Here is a 12586-nt window from a genome sequence, read left to right on the forward strand (position 1 = left end):
ATAAAGATACATATTTAATAAACAGTGCTTTTTAGGTAGGCTTAACAGTTTTCAGGTACATAAATAAAGTAAATGAATGTAAAATAACACTTCACTGTATGAATTAAATACATATCCTTATTTACTGTAATAGACTTTATTATGATTTATCTTGTAATTTGTTTTTTTATAAATTTTAATATTTTTGTAAGTTTAAATATGTATGAGATCTCCTTTACTAAGGAGGGGCTCTTATTTTGACAGGCTTTTTTATTCTACGGAGCAATATAATAATAATAATAATAATAATAATAATAATAATAATTAAATTCTTCGGATTTAAAGTTTGTCAGCACCCCACAAAAAGGCATGAGATCTGTATATATTTGTTTACTGTTAGTTGTAATAAGTGTTTTAAGTAATTCGCTGTATGTTGATGATAATGCAACTGAGAGAGAGAGTTTAATGTGCACCTCTCGTGCTGTGTTTTGTTTAGCTCTTATGGTGATTTTATGGTGGGTTTTTTTGGAGTGAAAAAGTATGCAATAAACTTACTAAAACATCAGTAAAGTTTTGGTCAACATTCAGATGAGGTACACTACACTTATGAAAAGTTACAAAAGTTATTTAGTCAAGACTAGGCCATCCTTAAAAATATTTTGGTTTGCAGTAACAGTAATAAAAAAAAAAGTCGGTAGGTCGGTCTATATATATATTTTTTTTTTTCAAGTTTCAATTAAATTTTTTGTGATGGTGATGACGTAAGTATGAATTTAAACAAATTAGCATATCGTGACGTCACTGACTGGGTCATCAACCCTTGCTTTCTGGGGCATAATTGTAAACCTCATTTTGATGCAGGCTATATAGACCACAAACAAATTTAAATATTTCTCAAAAACATGTTTATTGCATGAATTTCAGGTGAGAAAAACAAATTAGGTGCTGTTATACTGTTTTACTTGCATCCACCGCTACGTGTCAATGCAAACTACAAATGAGAGACCGTTTACTTTGCTTTCTTGGGTTGTCACTTTTGTGAAAAAAATCCTGTTTGATTTCAGTGACAAGTGTTCGATTTTGCATGTCTAAATACGTTTTATACGGCAAATAACACCAAATATAGGTAAATCCACGGACAACAGGCAGGAGGAATGTAAAGATTCAATATATTGGTAAAGACCAATATTTCTGATGATTTATTGGCTTGAAGTTATGTGCACAATGACAAACAGGAGAGCAACATTTTTGAAAAACAATAACCAGAGTGGACTGCCATAATGCAAAACATTTACTGCAGGCTTCAACATGGCTGTGTTTGCAATTAAATTTCAACAACAACAAAAAATCGCATAGGCGATTTTCTAGGGCTGTGCTTCGAATATTCGTCGAATTTAAAATAAAAATCCACATTCGAATGCAAAAGCGTTGCATTAGAATTTTAGGTGTGTATTAAGGAAGCTGACTTATGAGCCCTGGTACTTCACAGTCCTTGTTCCATTCCATCTCGCCGCGCGCACAGCCGTGTCTACACAACTTTCAAAGGCAGACGAGCTCTACACGTAGTATCTTTTTTATCTTGTTTTCCGCCCTTTTTATTTATTTAACAATGCATGCATAGATGACCCTGTTTTGTTTATAGTTCTTTAAGCAACTTAATTAATAATAATTGGTTCATAAACATTATTTTAAATATTATGTTGTTTTTTCACAGTCATGTATTCTAATGCTTTGAATAAACGTGCAGTAATATTTTGCTCTTGAGGCCTCAGAAGAGAAGCAAAAAGCTTTTCTTCACCCTAACGGAAATTATGAATTTAAAAACGATATAATTCGAATTTTGATCATATTTAAGTAAAAAAAAATGAATTTAGTTTCTCAGCTATTTTGACAGCCCTTGGCGATTCAAGCCCGAAACTGAATATGTATGAGACTGAATACCGGCTGAATTCAAGTTTCTGTTGTAAAAAGAGAAACATTGTGCAGAAGTATTATTTGCTGTTATGCATGTGTGTCCTGGCTCAAAGAAAACTAAATGGTGCCCAAGCTGCAGTTGCTCTGTGAAGCCAACAAGAATTGCAAACAAGAATATTTTTAAGGATGAAAATAGTGTGCAATCTTTTGACTTTTGTTATTTGATAAGCATCAAAGTCCAGACAGCAGCGCTAGGATTATGCAACAGACATTATACAGCTCCGTGCCTTCACGCAGTTAATCATCAGTTTATTATATCACCCTTTTTCCATATATAACCTATATGCCGAAGGTTGTAAATTGAGAAAAAAATCAGCCGATGAATATCAGCGCTAATACATTGGTGTTTCCCTAATGTTCACTATACACATACCACCTGAAATCATTTCATCTTCACAAGAAGATGACACTGATTTAACTCCACTTACAAATTTACACAAAAAAAATGAATGGTCTTAATTACATAGATCAACTAAGTTTTCAGAAGTGCCAAGTGAGAAGATTTATTTTACTCATTTTACTTTGAGAACAGTTTCACTCCTATGGTAATAAGAGCTCCACAACACACCAAGCAGTATTAACATACACATGATCCCACAACAAATGCGTTATGCTTAAAGTCCAACATAAAATATGCATGTTTTATACTCTAAGGGGAAATGTGTCTAGTAGTGGTGACAAATAATTTCAACAAATAGTAGAGCTCAGTCTTGCTGTGCTATTGGATGGATGTTTTTCAAAGGCCAATGCTATCAGTTTGAACATAAGGGTTACATACACACTGAAGATACATTTGGTTGTCAGTTCACCTTTAAGTGCTTAAATCTGTCGCGTACACAGAGTTCAGTAATTTATGGGAGTGACCAACACAACAGAATTAAGTCCTGAATATTTCAGGTAGTGAGAACTGCATTTACAAAAATCCTATGCAGAGCATTCTAAACTAAATTAGTTATTAATTATTAATTATTAATTATTATTAATTAAATTTACAGGTTGTAGGACCTGCCACGAGAGGGAGCACTACCAAAACAATGATGGGATTTGTTGTCTTCTACCCAACCGCTGATGGCCATCAATCAGACGGGAAGATAAATCATGGATTTAACAGATGCAAAGACACGATCAGACTATGGATCAAATGCGTCCTCGCGGGTCTAGAGACAGGATGCCGAAGCTAGTGGTTTGCTGGACGCTAGACACTACTTCCGCATTTGTCCACGACACTGTAGTCATGTGGTTTCTTTGTCAGTAAAGGCGGTAGCAAAGGGTAACTAACGTCATTGACAGGCAACTGCACTGCCCCGTGTCACTGTTTAGAATGGGAATTTTCTCATGATTTACAAGTAGTTGAAAACATTAGAGATAGCGTTAGTAATCAGTTGGACAAAATATATAACACTAGCCTAGTGGTTTTTGGATATTTTACTGCAAATATCTTACAAATTGTACCTCTAACTAATTATTAATGTCTTATGTAAAATGTCTAGACTCATTTGTGTTGCCAGAAAAAAGCAAAAAAGAACAAGCCCATAATAAATGTAAATAAATCCAAAAACTATATCTTGGAAATAAGACCAAAATGTTCAAGACATGAACCAGCCTATTGTATTAATTCCATAAATGTTATCTGGTGAGCCCAAACAAAGAAAAAGTTAACATGGCAACACTTCAAGAGCACACTGTGTGTGAAACAGCTTTCCCAAAACAAAACATGACGGTTTTGTCGACAGTGGTTTAGGTAAAGTTGTTAAACATAAAAATCCTTTGGTCACTGTACTATTACTATGGCCAAAAATAGCGGCTATCGAATGTGCGATATTTCAGGATGTTGTTATGTTTACCACGGTGTCAATCATGGAAATTTCAGAGTCAGTTCTGTTCTTTACACACACAAAATGTAATTCAGTGGATTCACTTCCATTTAAATGGTTGTCACTCCCGAAGCTTTTCATTGTTTACACAGCCAAGGTGTACCAGATCTTACCCACAGTCACTTTCAGTTACTAACAAAACATCTAATATTGACAACATACCCCCGTCAAAGCACTGATTGGTCAATCATCATATAAAGCCCCAACAAGAAGTCCCAAGGTGAGAAGAGAATGACAAATGAAATCAAGAGGTAAATAAATGAATCGATGGATGAATAATAGATTAGGCAAAAAGTGGCCCCTTCGAGCAATGCCACGAATGCAATATTAATAAGCAGCTCTTACTGTTAGTCTCTGTGTCATCACTGACACTCTTAGGAGGAGCATGGGCTGAATAACACACAGCTGATCTGTACATTCGATCCGGATTACGGATTTTCTTCAGTCCTTCAGGAAGCCAAAAGAGAATGGAGAAAAAAAAAAGAATTCTGGGAAAAGTACATATTCCCGGATATACAACTTTTTCTTAGTCTTTATTTCCCCCATGCACATAGCAGGAATTTATAAGAATGTGTACCAGGGTCAGCAATGTCATGCCTGCCAAACCTCAGTCTCCCTCCCAAAAGCAAGGCCATGCATCCCAAATATGTCCATCCCCATGCTGAAGAACACCTCTACTGAACAATATGCACCATTCGGCCTCAAAGTTCAGTGTGCACATTTGCTTCTCCCCCTTTTTTATCAAGCACATTCAGGGTTGCATTTAAAGGGATTACTTTGGCCTTAGGTGCTGCCTTGTCGGGAGGAAATGCAGTTTCATTTGCAGGCAGGGGTATGGATGAGGAATATAAAAGCACTCTGTTCCCTTGTAACTTAAGACCACATGCACATTTCATTAACTATAATAAAGTATCATAAATGGCTCCAGCTGTTAATGGCTAGAAGTGTTACACTGCCAAGAGAAAAAACAATCTAGACCACTGTACATATGGTAGTAACTCCAAAGCTAACTGGTTTGTTCAAAATTACCTGGTGTGTTGAGCATGTTTGCCCGGTTTTATTTTATTTTTTCACTTTTCAGTCATACTGATACATCTGTCAAGAAACAGCCCCTAAACAAGAAGCAATGAGGGCAGCAATCAAATTCATTGTAGTCACAGGGATGTTTGTTAAGGCTCAATTTTAGTAAGCTACACCAATCGATGAAGTTAATGTGTGTTTCTGTGTGAGGCAGGTAGGGAAGGATCGAGACAAGCTGAAAGAATCTGTCACGACTCCCCAGGAAGAAGTGGCATTTCCATCTATCCCTGCCATTCACTAATTCAATCAAAAAAAAAAAAAAAAAAAACATCAAAGCATATTCTTCATAGAACTGTGGCAAAAGATCTGCGTAAAATGCCTATGCAGAGATCTTTAAAAGTAAATGTTCTACATAATGGCTAAATATGTCATAAATCCCTCTTTGGAGAGCTTGTATCCTTCCTTCTATAAATAGTCAGTTGTTTTGATAAACAGCACTCTTTGTGAAGAAAAAAAAATCAAATATAAAAATATGTTCAGAGCAATTTGAAATGATATATACCATAGTTTACTTTAAAATCATAATATGTTGTTATCATTTACTGACTCTCATGTCCTTTTATATACAGTATATTTATATATATATATATATATATATATATATAATGTTCGGTTCCCTTGCACATCGCAATCCACCATAATCACCTTCTATAGGCACAGTCCCAGTTCCTGGCAATCTAAAAAATGAGCTGGGGCATATCAGGAGACAGAAGAGCTCTATGGGGTGTGTGAGACATTAACCATGTTTTCATAGCAGCCTCCAGCTAAGAACAGCCTGTCCTTATGTGCAAAAAACCTTGCCAAATAATAAGGCCCTGGAGAACCATGCTCTATGCAAACATTTTAAATGCTTCAAGGACAAAAGGTTGAAATACAGGCTACTATAAGTGCTAAAATTAATGTCATGCAACACGTATAATGGCAAACTACATACTGAAAGTGTGTAGGCCTAGATATTAAATATAACATACTGCTGGCTATATAGGACTCTGAATTTAGTTGTAGCTATATGGTGCAGAGCACTCTATATTAATACGGAGGTGTGGAACACTAGCTCCTCCCCCATACATTGACCTGACAAGCATGACAAAAATAACCAAGCCTGTTCTGCAAAGGGAGCCACAAGTCGGGGTTTCTAAAAAACTCTTAGCTTCTGAGATGCATTGACAGGAAGCAGGCCAGTCCGAGACATGTTTCAAGGCTGGTTGTGTTTGCATCTGAAATCCACACACATACATGCAGAGATTGACAAACACATGCACACACCCACATTCATACACTAAGAGAGAGCTAGTTTAGGTAGTTAGCCTGAGTGCTGTTTTGAAAACAAACACAGATTTATCTTTATGGTAATGCTTGTATTCTTAGCTGTCACGGTGTTAAACATATAACAGTGGGCATTTAAGAAGCTCAATACCACCCCCTTGTGGATTTATATATGTTCAGAGCCCCGGGTTTGTCTGGAGTCATGTTTTAATGTTACTTTGTATTAGGATAATTTATTATATCTATAGTTTCTCAATATGCACAATTTACTACACAAAAGTGAGGTTTTATAATCAAACTTATCTTTCACCTTCTACTAGGCTATTCAGCATAACGAAAATGTAGTTTTTCACCACACCATGATTTATCAACTCATTGTATTGTCTTTAAATGTTCCCTAGAGACTAAAGTGTTAACTATCAAAATGATTATAGACTGTATTTTTTTATATTTGTTTTAGCCAATCTTTTTTTTTTCAAGTTATGTTATCACGATTTCCCCAAATAAAGTTTATTATAACTCAATGTCGCCACCTTGTGGTCAATAGACCAATTATTTAACTTTGATCTCACACTGAAGGTGAATTACACACACACACAAAATCCTCGCAACTATAATTGACGATTTCCCAAAACTAATAATTAGTCTTTTTTATCGTATTTCAGCCAAATTTAGCAGCGACATGCTGTGGACATGCAATATTTTCAACTCTATTAGAGTGTCTCAGAGTGAAACCAACTCTTGTTGCCTTATTCATTCGAGAGACAAATCTAAAAAGTATTCGAAACAGTGTTAAAAATAAATTCTTATGTATAATCTTCAATAAAATTATTTTAATTTTATTCTTCATGGCTTAAAAAATAAATTTAAATTTTGCGTTATTGTAGCCACATTCCATAGGTTCTATAAAGGTCCTGATCTGGAAATATCAGACTCTTCTGTTATACAGGAATCTAGTTCAGAGATTTAAACTGCTGATTATATGTATCTACTATAAAGGGGCCAAACTGATATGGAAAAATGCGTCCTTGAAGCAAACTTAAAAATGAAATTGATTTGACAACATATCACAAAACCTAATAAGAAGGTAAGTTAAGTTAAGTAGGAGTCTATGAACACGAGAAAGTGACTGAGAGAGAAAAAATCTACTATTAAACTAGCTTACCAGCAGTACTTCTTTGAGTCGTGGCTGTAAGGTAGTTTTCGGTCAAATACGGTCTCCAGAACTCTATCCCCGCCGACTCAGAAACAATTTACGCAACCGAGGAAGCTTGATGAATCGAAAAAAGAAGTTAGAAATCGACAGTCGTTGCGGCTCACAAGTTTTGCTTTGAGCGCGACCGTTAGGCTGAAGGAAACGGAGCGCGAGACGGATTTTTGAAATTTCAGAGGCGCTCGCGCTTTCGCTCCAGCTAGTTTTTAAATATCTGTGATGAGCACTGCTGGCTAGCTACCGATGCTGGCTAGGGTGATGTGATGTCTCCGTGCGCGAATAACGAGTGTGTAAGGATAAACACAGAGCCTTTACAATCCCAAAAGCTTCACGGTTCACAACTGGCGGTTCTTTTCTGCCTGCCTCCAAATTTTTCCCCACGCACACTCTTGTCCTACAAGTATAAAAATATCCCCGATGTTTCTGACTTACCTTCCGGCTTGTTTTCGGCAGCCATTTCCCCTCCGCGCGCCACATCCTCCTCCTCTTCACGAGCGTTGGGTACCACGCGCGTTCACGCCGAGGACAGCAGCACGAGAAGGGACTGGCGAGGCAGAGGCAAGTCCAGCCAGAGCGCACTCACGATTGGCTGTCGAACTATGACTGACCATGTTGTTCTAAAATGGCTTGTGAGAGTAAAGCAAACATCCTCCCCTTCGAAGTGTCTCTGAGAATCATTGGGTGAAGCGTGATGTGTAAATACACCTTAAGAAGAACCGATCCAATCCAAAGTGAGCGCTCGTGAGACGTTCGCGTGCAAATGAAATGTTTCAAGTTACTAAATTCAAAGGCAGAAAAACTTATTTTTCTGAGCTTTTTGCGTTGACGTTTCATTCGTCAGCAATTTAAGTAATGCTATGTATGCGTTATGTATAGGTTTTTTATATAGGCTATATAAAAGGTGATGGCCTTTATTCATATCATAGCTCTGCTACCAAGGCGCTGAAAAAAAAATATACCCAAATTTAAAACTTAACTATCGAACACTTTGAATTTAAGCATTAAATGCATGAAACTGACCTGAAAACTCATGAAATCACGTAAAATGGCAGAGATCAATGTGACACGTTTAATGGGTGTTTTATAACAATTATGAAAACATATTTACAATTTACTTATTTTTACAAATCCACACAAAACAGCTTTTTTGTGTTGCTAAAACAATGTATGTCATTATTATAAATTTAAAGCAATCCAAAGGTTAACCTTGAAGATAAAGCAACGTTTGGGCTGAACGCGCTGAAATGCTGCGCCATGGTGCTGAACGGACAGCTCCAGGTGGCAGCAGCGTTCTACTGTCACAGTGCGCTTTCACGAAAACTATAGCACCCCAGACCTCCAAAATGTCTTTTGGTTCACTGTAAGTATCCGAAAAGTATCCTACACTGCTGTGCTTGCCAGAGAAACAGTTTCTGACAGCCAGTTCCAGTTCCAATTCCAAATGCATAATGCTGTGGTCTGGGTCCAATCTGAATTGCCTAGAAAACCTCAAAACTGCGTTTAGGAATATGGAAGTCGCATTATACCCCAGCTGATTAATTATTCGCTAGATTAAGCATTCGTTAATTGCATTGAGCACACAGATAATGGCTTAAATGCATCTCTGCCCGCAGCGAATACCCGCTATGAAATGTTATCATTAAAGCGTCATCTTTATTGGTTACAGTTGCTTGATAACATGAGTGCTTTCTAAATCCTTATCTGCTCATTGTCGAATATATATTAAAAAAAATCTTGTATTGGATAAAATATTCTAAATGACCCGTGGAGAAAACATTCGGTCCAGTCTATCAGACGAAACATCTTGTGATGGAATAAACATAACATTGTGGCTTTTATTTCATTGTGGACTGAATAAATCAAATTCTGTGTTCTGTATATATATATATATATATACACTGTAAAAAATTTCTTGTTGTTTTTACAAAAACTTTTTGCCAGCTGTGGTTGCCAGAATAATTTTGTAAAAATACAGAAAACTGTAAACACATTTACGTCAAAAACTGTTAATTTTACAATATAAAGCTGTAATTTACAAACAAGAAAATGTGAATATAAACCAGTAAATTCAACAACACACAAAATTAAATCTGTTTTGTACCTTGAAAATACTGACAACCACCATAATAATAAAGATGGTACTGTATAAGAGAAAGCCACATGAAGTATCAAAGCTCATCACAAGTAGCTTCACCACAAGCAGAAGTATATATTAACATATAGAAGGTGCACATTTATGGAAACACAAAACACCATCATGGTAACACACGTGATACTTAAATAATGCAAAAAACTTTCATAAAGCAACAGAAGATGTAACATAAAGCTCAAATGTACATAACTGATAACAAGAACTATTTAAAAACATGATTATTTAAACAAAATACTTTCAAACGTGGAGTGTCACGCAGGGAATTCTGGGAATATCAGTTTACAGTTTTAGACTGTAAATTATACATTGATTTGTTCTTTTTTTACTTCTAAAAGCTGTATAATTAACAGAATTTTACTGTAAATTTACATTAAATGCTTTGTTAGATCTTTTACAGTTTTTCCCTGTATATAGTACGGGAACTTACTGTAAACCTATTATCAGTTTTTTTCCGTAGCGTTTTTACAAAATTTTACAGTTAAAATTACACTTATTTTTTACAGTGTATATGTATATATATATATATATATATATATATATATATATATATATATATATATATATATATATATGGTTTTATTTAGAATTAGAACGTGTTCAGAAGGCTAACAATAATACATGAAGCTCTTGAAAAATTTTGGTACTACAGCTTTTAAGGCATTTGAATTCTCTAAGGGACTGAAAATTATACTACAGCACAATTCCTTATGGAACATCTGCAATCTATTCTTGCCAGGATCACACATGGCATCACACAGAGGTCTTCACAGACGATTTCGCTATTTAATTACCATTACATCACACACAAACATCTTTGTCTCCATCCATTTGTCTTGTCACAATAATTTCTTCTCTACTTTTATCTGTAATTAACTACTTCAGCTGTTATTTTGTTTCTTTTTGAGAATTAGGCATATGCAATATTGGACCCCAGAGTTGATGTGGTTAAAATCCAAGTGGACTGGTTACTTAAAGATTCCAATACTGACATGACACTTACTTATTAATGGAAACCTTTTTTCTTTCTTTCTTTCTTTCTTTCTTTCTTTCTTTCTTTCTTTTTCTAACACTAATAGAACTGAGCTTTTGGGTCTGAAGTGAACTACAGCTCATTAAGTAACTGAATGTTGATTAAAAACAAAAGAGGGCGCCGTTTGACTTTTTAAACTGAATTATTAATTTAAATTAAACTATTTTGGATGCATAAAATGAGTGAATAAAAGTCTAATAAACATCTTTTAAGTCCACAGTTGGAATGTATTTATTATCTCTATAATCTTTATGGATATTCTGTAATGTCGCACCAACCATACTGAAGTTTACAGTACATTGCAATCACAATACCTACACTTGCAGTCTTGTCATCTTGAGAGCGAGTGCATTCAATAGGGAGAAACTGCAAGACTGTCTCAGGTCAGAAAAATGCCAAAGCTCAGCAACTTCAGCACAATATCTTCCTTACGTGGGTTGTGAGGCAGCTCGGCTCCAGCGCAGATGAATCTAATGTTTTGAGGAGTGTTTGTGTACTCACTACAACAGAGTGGGTATTTACTGTACTTTGCAATCACAGGTTCTAGCCTACGTCTTGGAATATATGACCCAAATAAGAATTTTCAACAGATATGGTCATCTGAACAAGTAAGTAGCAAGTCTGCCACGTTTGTTCTGACCAACTGAGGAAAAAAGCATTACAATAAATCACACTGCCAATGGTGATTTAATCTAAATCAGCTTGTATCTCATTAAACCGTGCAAATTATACTTTTTTATATAATTATACTTAATAATTTATCGTCAAATATTTAATGTTAACAACATCAGCATTACATGACTATGTGAATATAGTAGTAGATGTAAATTTCTGTACAGTCTAATCTCTAATTGTCATACCACTCAAATTTCATATCAAGAAATTAGTTTAACCCATACTTGACATTTTTTATGTTCCCAATCCTGGATTCTGTCTCTTTAATGATAATTCAGATATAAATCTAAAGCAAATTCAGCTCAAAATGGTATATGCTTGGTTTACCTCTGCAAAGAAAACAATTTTGAAAAACTGGTTCTTTCCGGATATGTGTATGAAATCGTTCTGGTCTTGTCAACATTGTAGACCTTGAACATACAACTGCACGACTTAATAAGGCGCGACCAGTAACTGTACAAGCTTGGAACTCCTTTTCATCTAAGATAATCTCTTGGACCAGAGTCAACAGCTAGGCAATCATAGTTGTGATACACCTGCCGAACATGTCTCTGTGATTTTATGCACTGTTTTACCATTGTGATGTTTTTATTTATTTTATTTTTTTTCCATATAGTTGCATATGATTTTGGATATGTCTGTAACCCCCCCCCCCCCCCCCCCCCCCCCACCACCCCCTTTGGAAAGCAATAAAAATGTTGATCACAAAAAAAAAAAAAAAAAAAATTTACCAAAAAGGAAAATTATTTTCCATTCAAACTGGTTGTTTTTAAAATGCAAATTGTGTGTAATCCCAGTCTATCTGTAATCAGAAGCACATTATTTGATTTAATTTAATTTAATTTCATTCACATGTGTTTCACAAACACATAATCTCTTCTGGATTACAATCCGTAATCAAAATGGTACATTTAATTATTCTAGCTGCTGTTAGAAAAGGCTATAAACGATCATCCACCTGCAGGATCCTCACATTCCATAGACTTGTGGCCAGGACAACTTCTTTATGCTTACAGACATGACGTAATGACGCAGCAGCACGCTAGAATTTCCCACGAAAGCCTACCCATACACTCAAATTAGAAAAAAATACTACAAGCTAACTGGGTGGTGTTGGCGCAGTGGATAAGACACATGCCATTGGTGTGAACCCTGTCCTACAGGAAGGAAATGTGTTGTGGAAGTAAGACCAGTGGTCCTCAAATTGTGTTGATTGGTGTTTGATTAGGGTGTGAGCTAAACTTTGACGATCACTGGAGTACACAAATAGTAAAGCACAATGACGGTTATGGCTCGAAGGGATACAGCAAAAACTGCTGGTCATGCACACATCAATATAACAT

At 35.7% G+C, this 12586-nt stretch overlaps 1 protein-coding gene across 7 annotated transcripts in view; it reads right to left on the bottom strand.

Annotated features, from left to right (window-relative positions):
* LOC127944769 (calmodulin-binding transcription activator 1-like) overlaps positions 1-8007 on the bottom strand; it is a 355510-nt gene extending 347503 nt beyond the window's left edge. For 3 of the 7 annotated variants that reach the window (XM_052541008.1, XM_052541007.1, XM_052541006.1), the window contains exons 1-2: positions 7819-8007; positions 4173-4274 (exon numbers count right to left, since the gene is read on the bottom strand). In XM_052541008.1, coding sequence (XP_052396968.1) covers positions 4173-4274; positions 7819-7843 — 127 coding nt within the window. In that variant the 5' untranslated portion in view covers positions 7844-8007. The remainder of the gene's footprint in view (positions 1-4172; positions 4275-7818) is intronic. The other 4 variants (XM_052541009.1, XM_052541005.1, XM_052541004.1 and 1 more) reach the window with 2 other exon arrangements.
* Between the last annotated feature and the right edge of the window lie 4579 nt (positions 8008-12586).

The sequence above is a fragment of the Carassius gibelio genome, chromosome A23, assembly GCF_023724105.1.
Source record: "Carassius gibelio isolate Cgi1373 ecotype wild population from Czech Republic chromosome A23, carGib1.2-hapl.c, whole genome shotgun sequence".
Classification (NCBI taxonomy): domain Eukaryota; kingdom Metazoa; phylum Chordata; class Actinopteri; order Cypriniformes; family Cyprinidae; genus Carassius; species Carassius gibelio.